The sequence below is a fragment of the Ursus arctos genome, unplaced genomic scaffold (genome assembly GCF_023065955.2).
Source record: "Ursus arctos isolate Adak ecotype North America unplaced genomic scaffold, UrsArc2.0 scaffold_14, whole genome shotgun sequence".
Taxonomy (NCBI): Eukaryota; Metazoa; Chordata; class Mammalia; order Carnivora; family Ursidae; genus Ursus; species Ursus arctos.
This window is the reverse complement of record NW_026622808.1, coordinates 46,475,725-46,494,374: the sequence shown is the minus strand read 5'-3', so window position 1 is coordinate 46,494,374 and position 18,650 is coordinate 46,475,725. Positions and strand designations below refer to the sequence as shown.

Sequence of the window (18,650 nt, the reverse complement as noted above, 5' to 3'; positions counted from 1 at the left end):
GGGACAAATTTGCCCTGCAAGAGAATTACTAGACTACAGCTTGGAAGTATAAAAAGCGTTTGGAGTTGCAAACTGGTAGTCCACGGGCAGTATTCAGTCTGACCCACTCATGTATTTTTCAGTAGTCTCTTTTAAAATTAAAAATTTGAATGTGTTTACTTGGCACCAGTAATTCCAGCTTGCCACAGGCCTCCCATTTCCTTTTGCCCTCCACCCAGCCTGGCACAGTCTCGCCTGTGTCTGCGTGTAGCCCACAGGCAGCTGAGTTTGAGACCCAAGCACAGCGTGCACAGGCTTGCCACGAACGCATTTTCTAGGAATCACCTTTTGCCATCAACATCTCAAAATTCTAGGAACTGGCTAGCTTTCCTTCCTTTTTGGTTTAATTTGTACTTTTTTTTTTTTTTCAACAAAAGGAGCAAGGTATCTTCAGACCGTTTTCTCTTAACTTTGGCGTTAATTTTCTTACTATCTCACTTTGGTTCCATGTGAAAATTAGTTTATTAGTTACCACCTCCTGTACAAGGGCCGTTATTATGGTAGCTTCTCTCTTCTCTGATGATAGTTTTGTGACCTTACTGCATTGAGTTCTCTGTATTGCAAGAGGCATCTTCGTAGCCTCTGTACGAAGCGTTTTTCAGTTCTGAACATTTCCAAAGCTGTGATCTAAGACAAAGTGTTTACTCTGTGTAATATTTTTTTCACCTTCCTTCATTTCCCTCAAATTAAATCACACGTTCTTTACCACCATCTGGAGTGAAGTCGTTGACATGGTTTTGATTGAGCCTGTCTTAGCATTGCCACCTTCAGTTTTAAAAACGTTCCCCCATCTATCCCTTACCTGGTGTTTCCCCTGTTTGTATTCCTGCTCAGATATTAGTCATGTCCCCTACCTGTGAACATAATCCTGTTGGGTTCAGAAATCTTGGTAGAATCTTAATGTCTTTGAAAATAGCACTGGGTCCTTGGGAATCTTGTGTTTCCACTGGAAACTTGGAACATGCCTTTTTTCGTTGTTACCTGGGTTTATTTCATACTCCAGTTCTTATTGTGTTTTGAATGTTCTCAACGTTTTTTGTTTCTCGCCATGTGCAGTCAATGCTGTTCATTCTTTCATTCGTTCAGTGAACTTCAGCACTGTGCTAATCTCTCATTATGGATGAATGACTTGCAAGTAAACATTTAAAATACACTGTCGTTAGTCACACCTTCCCCATTTTCTCATGGTTAATTCTTTTTCTAGAAATCTCATTGGATAAATTGTCTTTGCCATGAAAAATGCTAATATATATTTTTTGTGATTTTAATATTTGCAGCAAAATTGTTCAAAAGATCCTTTTGCACTGTATCATAGAGCAGCAGTGGTGATAGCTAGGAAGCTGCAACATGGACCAGTTATAAGACTCCAGGAGAGAGGGAGTCCCTTTCTGTCCCTTGTGTTGGCCATCAACTCACCTAGTGCAGCAACCCGAGTTTTTATTAGACTTGTATTTTGGCAGTTGGTATGTGCAAGGGCTCTGGCATGCTGTATTCACCTAAAAAGCTGTATCTTAAAAAGCTTTTGTATAGTTGCATAAACACTAATCAGTTCTTTAAAATCATTTGGAGATAGCTGGAATTAGGTCAGTGCTCCCTTAGATAGATATGTATGTTGGTTCTAATTTTAAAAATGTTCTCTGTGATTACTTGTGCCATAGATACCATGTACCAAAATGGAAAATGATTGCATTAAAGAATCACGGAACTGCCCATTGATTAATAGGATTCTTTGTAGTTTGCCCCCCTGCAGAGCAACTTTCACTTAGACTTGACTATTGAAGAAGGAAGAAACAGTTGTTATTTAAAGATGTATTTATTTATTTTATAGAGAGAGAGCATACACAAGCTGGTGGGGAGGGGGAGAGGGAGAGAGAATCTCAAGCAAACTCCCGCTGAGTGCAGAGCCCAACTCGGGGCTCGATCTCACGACCCTGAAATCATGACCTGAGCTGAAACCAGGAGTCAGATGCTTAACGGATTGAGCCACCCAGGCACCCTAGAAATGGTTGTGTTTTAATCTCATAATTTCTCGAACTCTGCACTGTTGAGGTCATGGACTGGATAATTCTTTTCCTGTGATCACAGGCTTCTTGGCAGCATCCCTGGTCTGTACCCACTCCACGCCGGTAGCAGCCTCTCCTCCTCCCTCATGGGAATATCCAGCAGTGTCTTCAGACTTGGCCAGTGTCCCCGGAAGAGCAACATCAGCTTTGTTTGGGAAGCACTGCTCTCATTCCTTTGGCACCCATCTTGTTTTTGCTATTGGAAATGCTATGTTCTACTTTTTTTTTTTTTTTTTTTTTGAAGTATAAATGAAATCAGTTTGTGGTTTACTTTTGGTGGAACGTGGATGGAAGAAATTTCGTATGAGAATTCCCCGTTTCTTCTCAGTCATTGCTTCTGCTCAGGAATGGATGTAGCAGCTTGGCCTGTCGTCAGAATTACTCTTCTGTCCTCTTCTCTGCCGCTAGCTCGGCTGTGGGCACTGTCACTGGGCCTCTGCATTGCCATCCAATTGTACCTTCCTCAGCACTGTCATGAGGACAGAACAAGAGGAGGGCTTGTGGTAGCTGCAGTGCTGCCCTGTCCTGATGGATGCTCTTCTTGGTCCTGCAGATCAGAGAGAAATTAAGAGAAAGGAGGTGGAGGAGTTACTCAGGTGGTCCTGCTTCCCAATGCTTCTGGCATAACTTTCTGCGATAGAGAAAAGATAAGGGAAGGCAAAAAGGAGGAACCTCAAGGGAAAGTAGCTGGGGCTGTGTTCCTTCTGATCTGTCATGATGTGGTTTTCAGTAAACAGTGAAATGAGACAGAAACAGTGAAATCAGGACAGAACAGTGCTAGTCATGAAGTTTTTCCAAGGTGCAAAGCACTCCCCTTTAGAGATCATATCCTTCCTGGGTTTTATTTCTGCTGAAATATACTTTTACTTATGGAATGGTAGTCGATCGTTATTTGTCCCCCTTTTTAATAGTTGTAGTTTGCAAGATAAGGAATTGGCAGATTGTGGTCATTTGCTCAAATCTGTTTTATGAAAATTTGGTGGTTTATGAAATCTCAAATCTAGGAATCCCTGATGCAAGGGCAGGAGGCCCTCAGGAGGTCAGGAAGACAGGAAAGGAGGGAGAATGCTCTGAAGTAATGTGGGTTACTCTGAAATAATCCAAACCATAGGAAAGGCAATGGGAACTTTCCCCTTCTTTAACGATTTCTTCTATGGCCTCTTACTTTAGGGGGAAGCTACATTTGGGTTCAAAACCAACGATTGATTGACAACTCTCCTAGGCGTTGCCCTTACATAATACTGTCTTTATCAGTCAGATTCTTCCAGGAATTCTTTCGTCCTGACAATGTTAACTCCAATAGCAAGGGAAAATTTGGGTGAGGCATGCCTGAAGCACCCCGAAATATCCATGGCTGATTTCTTGTATGTAAAAAGCAGTCTCAGAAACTTAACGATAGCTTTAAAAAATCCATTTCCAATGTGTTTTCTTGCATTAAGTTCTCCATCTGAGTTGTCTCTAAGCCTGATTAGAGCAACAGGAACCAACCAAAATCAGGAGAGGAAGCAAAGGATCCTGGTATTCGATCTCCACTGTGAGAAATTTGTTGAGTATCTTCCACCCTGAAAATACTTCTTGGGTGAGGATGTATTTCATTTCCAGTGTGAATTTCTGTTACTTACCTTTTCCTGCCATAAATGCAAAGTACTCCTTCAAGGCAGTGCCCTGTGATACATCTTGTTCCCAGATTAAATAGTTCATTAAATAGCCTTGCAATTCTTGAATTTCCCCTGCATCTTAAATGTACCTGACCTATAAAAATTATTTCTAATTGAGATTCATCCTGACAGGGACAGTGTGTATGTGTTGGGGTATGGGGGGGGGGGGTGAAACAGATTCTCATATTCTGCCTTTAAGCAAATGCAGTTGGCAAAATGAGTATTGACTCACCAAAACCTGAAATCTAATAGTTGAACAAAGCCTAAATTTCTGCTACTTCCCATAGCTATATGGGGCAGCAATTCATTAGAAATTGACAAAGCCGAGCAAACAGCTCTTTTTCTTCGTAATTCACATAATCACTTAGACCAGTTCAGATATTGTTGCAGCAAGAAGATTTTAAAGACATCTAATATCGCCTTGGGAGATGAATGGGGCTGTTCATCACATGTCCTTTGCTCTTTGTAAAAACCTGACCCTTCAGTAAATGGCTCTTTAGGTCTGACTCCCAGACAGTTTGAATAACGTAGGGCTGCAGGACTCCCAAGTTGGATCGCCTTGCTGTTGTTAACCATGACCTGTGTTTTCCAAAGCTAATACGGTTTCCTAAATTTAAGAGATTGAAGTGAAGTTTTATATGGTGCTGGATGGCTTCAGTCACAATTAAGCAGTCTGGTAATAAAGTTAATTGAAATGACCAAATTATAGACACCCTTACAGAGCAAATGGGAAAATTTCCCTCCCAATTTGCAAAAAGTACGTGGTGACAGAAAAGTGATTGTCACGCCAATAAGGCTATTAAAACTGCTCAAGAGATTCATGCATTTAGCTGAAGGAAAGGACCTGAAATATGATTTTTCATCAGTGTCTACTTGTTTTTTGTGGGGAAGGGGAAGGCATCTGGAGTCTTTTAAGCCAGTGTTGGCATCAAAGTTGCTTTTCTAAGGAATGATGTGAAGGTATCCTTAACTGAAGAATTACTGAGACTCTGAAAGTGTCCCAGAGAACATATCCATTTGCTGGAGCTGAGAGCTGTGGGGTTTGGGGTTTCTTTGTGAGTCTTCAGTTGATTCTGAGACCCGAGCCGTCCGTTGTGATGGGAATTTAGAACACAAGGTGGCACAAGCGGGACTTTGCTCTCTGCACGGAGGGAGGCAGCTGTGAGTTGAGCTGAGCCTGGCAGCTCACCAGTAAATCAAGGAGCAGCCCAAGGATGGAGAGCTGCTAAGTAGTCACAGCAGCAATGATGATGATCAGAAGAAAGACCAAGCTGCCCCTCCCCTTTGCCTCATCAGCCCTTCCTGCAGCCCTCAAGATACAAATGCATTTCTTAAGCTCTGCACGTTCACACATTCATCCAGAAGGTATTTGCTGAACTGGGGACCAGATACTGTTTTAGGGCTGGAGACTAGCCCTACAGTCATATAGACCAAGTCCCTGAAATGGAGACAATAAGTAGATGAAAACTATTAACAATATAAACAATGGACAAGTAAACAGAATAATCTGAGAGAATCACAAAGAAACTGGGCTGTGTGAATAAAGTGAGGGGCACCCGGCTGGCTCAGTCAGTAGAGCCCATGACTCTTGATCTCGGGGTCTTGAGTTCGAGCCCCGTGCTGGGCATAGAGATTGCTTAAAAATAAACTCTTAAAAAAAAAGAAGAAGAAGAAGGTGGCTCACTGCGGATCTGCTGATGGCATGGATCCCTGGGTGGCTTCTCAGAAGTAATGACATTTGGAGAGAGACCTGAGTGATGAGAAGCCGCACGTGGAGGTCTACAGGCACAGTGTTCCAGGCAGAGGGCACAGCCAGTGAAAATGTCCAGAGGAGTGGAATAAATTAGTCCAGAAGTGGAGAGCGCCAGTCTGGCTGGAGCATGGGCAAGGCGAAGGGTGGTAGGAAATGAAATCACAGAGGCTGGCAGGCTGAGATCGAGGAAGGCTTTGTGGGACACGGAGAAGAGGAAGAGTTTACAGTTCATTGAAACTGTGTTGGGAAGCCACAGAAACATGTACCCTGCAGACCATATAATCTGATGTATGCTGTAGAAAGATGTTTCTGGCCTCTATAATGGGTTAAAGGGGTTGAAGAATAAAGCAGAGATGAATTCTTAGGTTTTGAGGTCATCTAGGCAAGAGAGGCTGGTGGCAGTGGAGATGGATGGACATGGATGGGTTCAGGATACATTTTGGAAACCTATGTGGTAGGAAAAAGAAGCCTCCAAAAGGGCCTTAAATTTCAGGGGTTTGGTGTCCTATAAGGTTAAAGCAATTCAGGATACTCTCCCGGATCTCTTTGTTGGTCCCGTGCCTAACTTACATCGCTAAAAATAAAGCAGCCAGGATAAAAATCATCCTAAAAGTCAGTAACCCTGAAGAAAAGGATCCTGGCATGTATTTTTTTTAACCTAGAAACTTCTCAGCACCAATGACAATGATAGGTTTCCCTTTGGGGCTAGTGACCTTAAAATAAGGGCCCACACTGCATCCTGTTTTTCCAACCCAGAAGAAGAATCCTTATTGGTTTTTTCTTTCAATGAGCTATTTCGAGCTATTCTTTCATAATCCCCCCTACATGTCTTAAGCAGCTAAAAGTCAAACTTTCAGCGTTAGAGGAACTACCTTGGAGCTTCCGGGCTACAAGTAGCGTCTCGTATCCCAGGAAGACCTCAGTGAGCAAGGGAAATAAGAGAAACAGGTAACAGGGCCAACCCTTAAGCATGTACACAAAAAGCAATTCAGATTTGAAATACAGGTGTTAGGAACGTCAAGCGCTCGGTCTGATAGGTCGAAAGTCTTCCTCAGAGGTAGAAGCATTGATAGACTAAGATAAGACCATATGCCGAAATACCCAAATGACAAATATTTCCAACCAATATAGAGTTAGAGAGCTTCCCTGGAACCAGTTGAGAAACTGGCTCAATTCCACCCCTAAAAAAGTAGACCTTCGTAGGAATATTCTCTGGAGAAGAAAGATTGGCCTCATGGTACATCATGACAAATTAGTGGTCTTTTTCAGTTGACAAGTTCTTTTTCTTTTCCCTTCTGGAAAGAAGATGCTATTACTCACTCTACTCACTCCATCTTGTTCCTGCACCCAATTTTTTAAAAAATTGTGTTACTAGGTAGTGTCGGAATACATATGCAAGGTAGAAAAAGCTCCTACCCATTTTGGAAACTATACTTCATAGGGCTTGGCGGTCAGCCAAACTGTTAGTTGTGTAGATCTAAAGAATTGCTTCATTGCTCAGAGACCCATCTTGTTATATTTTTTAGTATGTATAGCTCTGACTGGTCAATGATTTAGGTACTGTGACTTGGGGTAAAATATCAGAGACCATGTTAAGAACCTGGTTGGCTCTATCTAGACTCCCATGCTATCTCTAGAAAGGGAATTCTGTTCCTAAACTCACATCACAATTATGGGTTCAAGATACCTGACCTGTTGACCTACAGGATGATATCCATGTATCCATGAATTTTTACAAATGCATTTTTTATGTATAAACACCCCTTCATAACAGAATGCGATCCAAAATGGATTAAGCACCTCTGGATGGGGCTATATAGTTCAACGTTAAAAAGCACAGTCTTGGCATTAGACCAAGTCTCCACTCAGCTGCTCACCTGACTATGTGACCATGGCCATGTTACTGAATCCTCAGTGTCCCAGTTTTGTCATCTGTAAAATAGGGATGATATTAGTACTTAATGAAGACAGCAGGTAAGAAGAATAAGTGTTATGTCACACAAGCAAGCTCTCAGTTTTTGTTAGTTAATTTTACTCTCAGCTCTAACTTTTGAAGACCTTGCCCTCCCCTTTTTAAATATACAAATGAGAAGAGAAACCAAGGTTTTGACCCTTTGTGGTGTATTTCACATGTTTTGGGGAGTTCACAACAATAGCACTATCTGTGCTGTTTCGTTGACACCATTTCTGAAGTGACCATTTACCTCTCAGGAATTGCACGATGACAATACTTTGGAGTGGCTCAAAGTATGAATGACTTTGGGTCTCTCTTCACCTGTGCCAGTTCAAGGCTTATGACTCTGAGGTGAAAGGCCCTGTAAACTATTAGCAGCCAGCAGACTTGCAAGGCATTTCTTTCTCTGTGGGACATATTTATTAGGCTGAATGTACTGTGTCATTGAAGCCGACTTCTCTGTCGCTGCAAAGCTGTGCATCTGCGTTCTTCTTACCAAGTGCCAGCCAACATACATCAGGAGCTTCTTACTTACTCTATAGATCGGAGGGCCAGCCATTTCTGTAAATTACAATGGCCAATATTTCATAATGACCATGTTTATGCCCCCCAAAGGAGAGAATGTCTTCATCTGTTTTGGAGACATTGGGTCTGATGTCTTGTTCTTGGCAGCTGCTATCTTATTTGCATTGAAATATTATACCACAAGGGTGAGCATGGTATTTGACCAGAGGAAGAAGAAGAAGAAGAAAAAAAAAAACCAAGCTCGTCTAAACTAGAACCATTTTTTAAATTTTGTTTTATGGATTCAATTTTGTGATATACAGCGTTTTGTAAGGTCCTTCAGTGAGAATGTACTGTAGTTGAAACCTGGCCTTCAGTTTATGCTGGCACACTGATCTAGCTTTAAAAAAAAAAAAAAAAAAAAAAAAAAAAAAAACTTTTCAAAAGCTCATCATCATTTTTCAATCAAGCATCAATCATCGCCTATTGCTCCCAACCTCCTGACCCTGTGATTAAATGCCAGCCCTCCTTCAGCGTTAAGCTCAGTCCCCTCTGCCCTCTTCTTCACATTGGATTAGCTTTCTTTTCTCAGGCTCCCCAGAGCGATCATGCTTCTTTCCGGCATGGTGCTTAGCACTGACCACGCTCAATTATCACTGTAGCTTTTTTTTTTCTTTTTAAAGACAGACTATGAACTCATCCAGGTCAGGGCCATGTCTGATTTACCTTTATCTCTTCAGCAATGCTTCGGCAGGCATATGGCAGAGCTCAATAAATCTTGTGTGGGTGAGTAGGCACGTGGATGGTTCCGTCTCGTGATTCAGGTCTTAGCTCAGATACTGGCTCTTCGAGAAAGCCGTGCTTGACCCTCCGGGGTAAACTAGCTGCGCACCCCAGGCAGGCCCTGTTCCATCATCCTGCTTCGTTTTCTTCACTGAAGCTATTCCTCTGAGATTATTTGCTAAGTTGTATATTCTCTGTTTTCCCACGGAATGTGAGCACTGAAAATAGGACCTTGTAGAGCTTACTCATTGCTTTAATTCATGCCAGCTCTTGGCACATAGCAGGCCTTTAGTACAGTTTGGTTCACTGAGGGAGTGAGTTTTCCCTAATTTCCTTCCAGTCCCCAATGGAAAAAGTTAGGGCTGAGTTTCTACCTTTTTTCAGTTTTCTAGACTGTCCTTAGCATTTTATCAGTCGGGTTAAGTGCAGCTTAAATTTAATCATGATTTATATGTTTTGTATTAAACCAACCAGCCAAAAAAAAAAACTAGTTGGTAAAGATGGTGCAGGTGGCCCCTTTTTTTTTTTTTTTTAATTTTATTTATTTGAGAGAGGGAGAAGCAGGCTCCCAGCTGAGCAGGGAGACTGACAGGGGGCTCGATCTCAGGACGCTGGGATCATGACCTGAGCCGAAGGCGTATGCTTCAGAGACTGAGCCACCCAGGTGCCGCATGGGTGGCTTTTTTAAAAGGGATACTAGCCATTAATGTTAGTTGTGTCGAGTCACGGGTTTGCAGTGAAATAATCATCCCTTCTGCGTGGCTAGGGAAATCTTGCACCTTCCTGCACCCCTCCACATCTGTACCCCATGTATCTTTTAGTATTTTGCTCCATCCTCATACTGTCCCTTCCCCACTCCCTGCCCATAAAAGCATTCCCCTACTAGGTGCATTATTCTTTCATGCAGCAGCACTTTTGCTGGTAGATATCCGTGTTCTGCAAAGTTCTTTAATGCAGTTTCCCTCAAAAAATGTTTAGATGTGCCCTTTAGATCTTCCCAAGAAGGAAGAAGAAGCAAGCAATGCAACTTTTCTCTTTCTGCTTGATCTTTCTCATGACCCTCTCTGTTTGCAGATAAAGTATTTCATATGTGCTGTCCTTATTAGAGGCACAAACAGCTCAAGTCAGCCTCACCCTAGGAGTTGCACCTAACACCGTAGCTGTGTGCTTGGACATGAGGATTTAATCTGAGGTTCGTAGACCTCCATAGCATTGGCTTCCTAGGGTTACTGGTTAAGGTTTCAGACACTGCTTGAAATTATATGCGAAATTGTGTGCTTCTTTTCAGCTCTGCTTGAGAGAGGCTCTAACAGCTTTTTTTATCCTATTTTCAATCAAGGCCATGGCCCAGTAATTTATAGCGCAGACACTTGAGTAGAAATGGTAGTCATTGAGCCAAGAGAGAGCTAGAACAAACTCCGGTTATTTTTTAATCTAGCACTGCACTAAAGCTAACAAATACATACCATTGTCCAAGCACACTGAGTAATGCTTCTCTGTTTATAATCATAGTTGTATGTAAAATCCGGAAAACTTGGGAAAGCCTGAAAATAAGAATACAAATCACCTACTAATCCTAGCATTCAGAAAGAATATTTTAATACATGTTCTTTTAGTCTTTGGGTGTGTGATATACGTGTGTGACATATACATATACCTATTTTTTAACGGTGAGCTTATATTCTATATACAGTTCTATCCTGCTTTGCACACCTTATATCCATCACTAAATGTTCTTCACTGTTCCCATTTTTCATGGATTCATAATTTTTCATCTTGTTGCTATAACAATATGTTTGCTCAGTCCTCTGTTCTTAGTTCAGATTTTTGTTTCCAAAATTGTTTCAAAAATTGTTCCAAAAAATTGTTTCCAATTTTTACCTTCTTTAAATAAGACTGTGTTGAACATCTTTTTAGATAAATCCTAGTGAGTCTCTCTGATTGTTTCCTGAATACAGACTCTTAATGGTGAGATTATTGGGTTAAAGTCAGCTATAATTTCGAGTCCAGCATTTAGGATTATGTATTGATGTATTTTAGAATGAGAAAGAAAGTTAGTGGGGTCTGACATGAAAATGTGCTCAGGACTAGTTTTATTCTGTTTGGAATCTATGAGTAGCCCCAGACCAAGTTCTCAGTCTTCTTTCTGTGGCTTTCCGTGGTCTCCATTGAATTAACTACCTGATTGCTTCAATCAGTGAATCAGTCACTCTCTCTCTCTCTCTGTCTCTCTCTGTTTATCTGTCTCTCTCTCTCTCAGTATATGTAACCGTTCCGTGCTCCTTGCACATTGCATTACCTAATGCAACACGAGTGCTGTTTTTAATCAAACATTTTGCAATGCAAAATTCTAAAGAATCCCATGTGTTCGGTGACATGTGGATTAGTGACATAGTGTGTGTTAGAATGCTGAGGAAGAAGCCAAAATGTTTCTATTAAAATGCTTAAATCTAGAGATCAAGTACAAAGCAGAATGAATATCACAATGAAAAAATGTGAATTGATGGCATACTGCATTTTTATTACTTGTAGATCCACTTTGCTTAGGATAGTGACTTTAGAATTCACCCCTTCAAAGCCTTTTGCATGATTTTTCTTCATTCTTCCTGTTGGCGAGGTTGGTTGACATTCTCGCTCCCTTTAACCTGGAGGAAGTTAGGTCCAAAGAAGTCCGATCTCTTTCCCACAACTCAGGCTTGTTCATCTCGGTGCTGGAAGGGCAGTGCTTGGCTTGTGTTTGGCTTCCCCTGGTAACGTAGCTGAGCTATCGATGTCTTCCCTGTGTCCATTTCGTCAGTGAGAAACACGAGTCTTAATCTCAACAGCAGTACTTAAAGAAACCGTATGTATACATTCATTTGGGGGGAAAGTTAATAGTTCTTAGAGGATGTAGAGGTCAGTGATGGCTCTCAAGATTTAGAAGTGCAGTAAAATGTTCTGAAATTTGCCACATTCATCTTACATAAAAAGACAGTATAGGCTTTGTTTATTGTAGTATCTATCGTTGTCTGTGTGTGTTCATAAATAAATAAAGCTTTTCTTGTTGTAGAAGTTACTAAAATAGGTAATAAAACCATCCGTGATCCCGTGAGCCAAAGAACACACTGTTTTGGCATGGAAGCTTCCAGTCTTTGTTTCCAAATGCATATCTATTCCGTTATATTTTTACTTTTTTCATATAAATTGTTGCATACAACCATTACAAAATTTCACCAAGAATAACATTCGCCATTTAGTTCTAGGAGAACATGTTCAGTAGAATAGTTTATGGTCTTGATATTTAAAAGGAAAGAGTTCTCTGCAGTTATTTGGTCAGATTCCAGTCACTAGCAGAGAATTTGCCATTTGTTTTCTCCAAAAGGACATCTTTTTCATAGGGAACTTTGGAAATTCGGGTCCCAACATTTCTTACTTCTATAAATCACACTTAGACCCACACTTTGAATGTACCCTTCCCCATAAAAGTTTTCTGGGACCCCTTTGAAATAGCATTTGCTACCTTCTAGGCTCTAAGAGCAGGTGGTACCATCCATAGACTTTCTCGAAATTTCCTTTCCTTTCTCTGAAGAAAACCGGTGAACCCACGAAGACAGGTGTGGTCTCTTCACCTATGCCTCGTTTGTAGCATGTCACACGATGTATACAACACAAGCATCCTGCTGCCCCTGGGAACCCAAAGTGTGATTTGTCCTGGGAAAACCAGTGTCTTGCTGGCAAGTGTGGGATCATGCTGCTTTCTGTCCCCCATCCAGTGCTAGGTCTTGGAAAATTCTGCTACATGGTGACCTTTTCCGAGTATTTTCCATTAGGTCGCCCAGCTGTTTTCAAACCATCTGAGTAGTTTTGGCTAAAATACACTATAAATTGTAATCAGGAGCTTTGTTCCAGCATTCATATTCATTAGATTTTAAGGTTTAATGACTCTGTGGACTTAAAGCAAATCCTTGATTCTCTTTTTTAAAAAGCACTCGAGTACAGGCTCTCAAGGTTTGACATTTTGAATACTAATTTGTGGCCAGTTTTGGCTCCTATAAAAGGGGTGGCTTTTTAAAAAGAAGGTAGCAACGAAGAACAAATTCCTCTTTAAATTAGAAGAAGTTTTTCTTATTTGTTATAAAATACAACTTGTGGTGCCAATTGATCTGGGATCTTTTGGAATATTGTATGAACTGCTTCCTTGGAGGAAGCGGACTATACCTGTTATCCAGTATGCTGTAGACTGGTTGGTTTTGTTCCATTAATGGAAGGGCCATTAATTAATTAATGTTTATTTTTAGATAACTCTTTTATTGCCTCAGCAAGATATGAATATTGGTGTTCTTGATAAAGAGTTCTAGATTAAGACCAAGTCTGCTTAAGCTAGCCCCTCCAATCCCTGCCCCTCCTTGCTCACCAGAAATAGCCCAGTCATCAGTTTGGTGTGGACAGTCATGGAGAGCAGACCCTGTGCATGTGTTTGAGTGTCTTTTACACCTGTCTCCTCCTGTACCTGCCATTCTGCAGCGTGCTGCTTGCATTCAACATTGTGTTTTGGAAACTGTCCATGTTACACACAGAGATAGCTCATCCCTTTTAACCTCTGCAGACTGCCTTATAGGTTGGCTGTTCCATCGTTTATTTAGAACCTCTAGCCCTTTCCCGGTTTCCTTTATACCAACAATGCTGCGGTGAGCATTCTTGTACCTGCATCTTTCAACGGGCGAGCATTTCTCTCTGATAGAGAAAGAAAAGTACCTTTATTTTATACGTGAAATCTTAAGAGACAGGGATTTTAAGATGGTCAGGTTTTTGTTTTTTTTTTAAGATGTATTTATTCTTAGAGAGAGAGCAAGGGGGAGGGACAGAGGGAGAGGAAGAGAGAGTCCTTAGCAGACATGGAGCCTAATGTGGGGCTTGATCTCACAACCCTGAGATCCCTACCTGAGCCAAAACCAAGAGTCTGACACTTAACTGACTGTGCCATACAGGTGCCCCTAAGATGGTCAGCTTTATACATGATAAGCAGAATACAGATCGAAGCTATTTTCCCTGACTCCCCCTACCTACTTGGAGATTCTGGACACATTTTTTATAGAGGGTCACTGGGATCCTCGGTGAAGTCAAGTCTGGTAATAGCTAACCACAGTGAAATGTTGCTTCTTACAGTTAGCTAAGAAGGTCAGTCTGAATTAGGAAAATATCTGAATTCAAAGACGTAATATTATACAATTTTGAAGTCTGTACAGTGACCAACGCTAATATAAGTTAATAAAATTACCTGAGGGAATCACATTAATGAACACATAAAAAGCACCTAATAATTTTAAAAGAATAATGGCACAACTAAATTGCTCAACACAGTTATTCTCATCCATAGGTAAAATAGTTCCCCTACAACGGTTTCTGTATTAGCATGTTGGGCAAATGACTTCCCTAGTTAGAGGAAGGTGACCGTAACCACTTCCTTTCTGAATGGTGTAAATTCGCAAAGTAAGGTGTCATGGTTGACATTTGAGGGGCCTACTCTGTGCCAGGTTTGAGGCTTTCCAGTCTGTTGTCCTCATTGTCCAAATGGTCCTAATCCTGTGAGGCGAGCCTGAGTATCTCCAGTTCATAAACTGAGGCACTGAAGCAACCCACTCAAGGCTGCCTGAGTTCGCCCAGCTTGAAAGAGTAATACCCATAGTCTCCCTAGATGTGGTCCTCAGACCTCCTGTCAGAATCTCCCAGAAGATTTGTACATACTGAGGGGGGCCCAGGAGTCTGCACTTTTAACAATTCTCCAAGTTCTCCATATGTACTCGGAAGTCTGAGAGCCCCTTGGCCAGACCATGGTGACCTCGTTTTGGTGATGAGATGAGCCTTGCCAGAAGAGTGTCCTCAGTGCCTCTGGGGACGAGTAATCCATGGCAAGTCATGCCTCACTTGCAGTGGGCACGTTAGCAGTGCTCCTCTGGTGGCTTCCTCCTACTCACCCACTTCCGTTGCCTCGTGTTACTTGTGCTGAACTTAGCACAGCTCACGGTTTGACAAGTCACTTCCCAAAGCATCGAAATCATCACACTACAGAGGGATCATTTTCTAAAAAAGGTTCAAGTTGCCAGTGCAAAATCATCAGATCCCAAGTCTATATCTTTTGTGCCCAATGCAGCTGGAATTTGCATTTCTCATGCTAACCCTCGCTCAAACCAAAAATAACAAATAAATAAAAAATGAGAGGGCAGCTTGCAGAAATGATTACCTTTGAAACACCATTATATGCTTTTATTTTTCCTTTCTAGCCCTCTTTTGCTGCACTCCCCTGTTGGCAGATTTCCCATATGGCTGCCCCTAATCGCTGCTGACTTTTCTAGAAGTGTGAGGCAATCACCAGCCCCTTCCAGCTCTCACCCTCCCATGAAGGACAGGGTTCTGGAAGAGCCCACTAGGATCAGTGAATACCTTTTTCTCCTCTGCCTTTCTCATCTTCTCTCAGCTCCATGAAATTTGTCACTCACTCCCCAACAATCTGCTTTCCCCTTAAGGGTCTGACCCCAGCTAGCATCGTTTCCAAGCTAAATAGGAATGTGCTTGGATGACTGACATGCACAGAGAGGTGTGCCCATGATCTGGAGGGGGGGGTCCTCCACCAAGTTGAATTTGTGTTCTCTGCTGGCAAAAGAGCATCCGTCTTTGTTTTGGTGTTCAGCTCATCCAAATAAAGAAGGCATTTCCTCTCCTGAAAAGCAGAGGGGGGGAAAAAAGGAAAGAAACGACCCAAAAAAAAAAAAAAAAGGAAAGAAAAATTTAATTTTAACCATGTACTCCTCTGCAACTAAATATACACCCCTTCCTCTGTCCTGATTGGTCCGCTTCAATTGACAAGTGGATCGTGTGGAAAGGAAATATCCTGGACTTAATTGTAAGTTAAGTCTCTCTTAATCCAGAAGAGCATTTGAGATTCTGTCCAAGTGTTCAATTTCCCAGGCCGCTGAGGTCTGTGAATTTCTTTTCCCAGCCTCCAGGCTGCTGCAGTACAAGCCAGCATAGCTAATGCAGATAGATCTCCTGCCTCTCGCTCTCCTCCTCCCTCTGCTTTGATTCGATATGAACAGCCTGGTAACTCCGATGCTGGGGAGAAATCTGACATAACTCTGCAGATGGCTAGGTTGCCATGAAACACCTGGGGATTGTTCTTTAAGGAAAAGGTAACATTTATATGCTAATGATTTCTTCCCCTCTTCCTTCCTTGTTGCATTTTTTCCAGGGTTGCCAGTTCCCAAGAAGAGCCCAAAGTCGGTAAGGACTTATCAGTTACTTGGTTCTTGTTTGGGGGGGAGGGGGACTGGTGGTGGGAAGGGACGCTGCCTGGCTTGACTTCATGAAATGTGTTTTAGAGTAGGTGGGGGAGACAGTAGCCTGGGCTCATTTTATTAAGTTCTGGGGGTCTGTTTGATAGAGAAGGTATTGGGTTTATCTTTAACTGTCTAGTGATTTGTGGGCAGGCTGCAGAAGCCAGGTTAAAGAATGCATGTTTGGAATCTTCTCTGTATAAATGCATTACAACTCTCGTTCAAATGGATGAGTTTCTTCGCTGGTTTAACTTGATACAAATGCTATTGTTTCCTTTGGGAGGGGGGTGGGGAAAAGCGCCACCTGCTTCCTGAGTAGGGTTGCTCTTAACTGGTGTTTCCATTCGTTCACATGGGCAGATTCTCTCCCTGAGCTTTCTTATGCATTGGATGATGAATTATTTACAAAATTAAAAAGCCTGCAGGTTTAAAGAAGAATTGCTCTGCCCCGTATATATATCCATGCTCACATGGAACAATGTTCACTGCCCCAGCACTGAGAATAAGACATTTCCTTGCTGTCGAAATGTCCTTTGTTGTTTTGCTAGCTTTAGCAGCATTATGCTGCAGGTATAGGATTCTTTAAAAAAAAAAAAAAAATCAATGTTTTGCTGTCCTTTCTAATCTGGTTTCCCTGAAGATGCATTACCTAGTTGACATGTTAGCTAATAGCTTAGAGGCTGTGGTGTTTTGCTTGGTGGTGTGAGCTTCTGCTCCCAGGGCACTGACAACAAATTAAAATGCTACTTAAAAACTCAAAATCTGGAACTATGATGCCTGTAAAATTGATCCGGGAGAAAGAAGCTTCCCCATTCACTAACGTTAGGATAAAGAGGGGTACTTCCACGTGGCTTAGACTATTGGGGGGTGGGAAAATTTACAGCTTTCTGCCACCCGGGAAAGGAGAACCTTTAAAACTTTGCAGCTCACGGGGGCTGCAGCAGGATTCTTTCCACCTGTCTGCAAGCCTGGCGGCGAGAGGCAGAAGTTTATTACGGAGATGAGAGAGGGAGCTTCCTGCGTTCTTAAGCTCTGCTCCTAAGTTGTCCAAAGAGAAAAACCTGCAATAATTGATGGGACCCCAATGGCACAGGGCTGTGGCGACTGGAACATGTGACTCTAGGGCTGCTTTCCTTGTCAGTTTGTGTTAACGTTTCAGCTGAAAAGTGCTGGTAGGTGTTCACATCGGAACCACGGAGATGCCAACGCACGCTTGTGTGTGTGTGTGTGTGTGTGTGTGTGTGTGTGTGTGTGTGTGTGTGTACATGCACGCACATGGCACATGTGTGTCCTCGTCCCTGGGTCATAGTGAGAAAACTGTTCAGCCTTCAGAAAAAGAGAAGCAGATGTGGAAGATGTGTCACATGAGCTTCAGTTAGCCAGGCTTTTTTCTCCCGCACCCTCAAGTGTGCTGTGTGATGCACGGACTTCTTTTACACACCCCACGGGAATGGAGTCTTCACAAGGAACATCCTGGGGGCAAGATAGCAGTTTTGCACGGGGAGCATGACATCAAGTAGCAAGACGTTCTTTTCGGGTTTGCATCCTGTTTGAACTTGGCTGAAGGATTTTTGTGGATTTCATCTGCATCTTTTCTTCCCCAAAGTGTTTTGGAATTCACTGCTGAACTTGAAGGGTACCAAACAGGTATAGAGCCTGTATTCACTAAGTCAGTTAAGAGAATTCCCTATGACAGTTTATTTTTGTAGAAGCCGTGTCATTAGCAAGCAGCAAGCCAATTACTCCGGCTGCATTCCTAGGAAAAAAAGCTTTCTTAACTGCTTTGCCCACAGTCTGCTGGCTCTTAATTACCACAAGCTAAGAGACTGGTGTGTTGCCGGGTTTGGAAAGAGCAAGCCCCCCAGCCTGGGGCTTGTCCATACCTGATTTCTGTGTCAGGACGGGGATGATGGTTTTCACAGCATTGCTGGCACACTCTGGCAGCTGCTGTACAGAATTGGGGACTATCAGCCAAGGTCTGCTATTGTCAGTAGAGCATGGCTAACATCTGTGATCCGTGGGAGCTCTGTACAGGTGGGTTGAAAGCTGGTTCCCTTCCCCAGTTTGAATTTTGATGATGTCCTGCCAGAGAGACAGATGATGATGGGATTTCTCTGGTGGGGTCGAGGGGAATCCATGGGCAAGCTGGATGTCATGGTTCCCATATAATGGCAAATAGGGTTAGTTGTACAGGCTATGTAATGAATGCGCTCGGATTGTGCCCGGGTTGTAATATGCTGAGATTCACCTTTAGTTCTGTGAATATACTGTCTTAACCCAGGACCATGTTTCTTCTCTTAGCGGCTCCTGACATTGTTGGCTGGCTCATGTGACTGACAGCTTCCTTTTGCCCTCATACTTTTTTTTTTTTTTTTTTTTTTTTTTTTTTTACTGTTTTCAATAATTAAGTAGTTGGGTTTTTATTAGAACAAAGGGACTTTCTGATCTTGTTTCCCCTCTTGGGCAGCCTCTAAGCTTACTCTTCATAAGCAGTTTATCTACTAGATTTAGTTTAGCTGTGGAGGTTATGAGTTCTATACTCATTGGGAACAATGGCGGTGTCTTCATAACATGTTATTAATTTAA

General features: G+C 42.2%; 1 protein-coding gene across 18 annotated transcripts in view; it reads left to right on the top strand.

Annotated features, from left to right (window-relative positions):
- Positions 1-18,650, top strand: part of MAGI1 (membrane associated guanylate kinase, WW and PDZ domain containing 1) — a 604,286-nt gene that overhangs the window by 543,933 nt on the left and 41,703 nt on the right. For all 18 annotated transcript variants that reach the window (XM_057311872.1, XM_026501184.4, XM_026501183.4 and 15 more), the window contains one exon: positions 15,980-16,011. In XM_057311872.1, the coding sequence (XP_057167855.1) occupies positions 15,980-16,011 (32 nt within the window). The remainder of the gene's footprint in view (positions 1-15,979; positions 16,012-18,650) is intronic.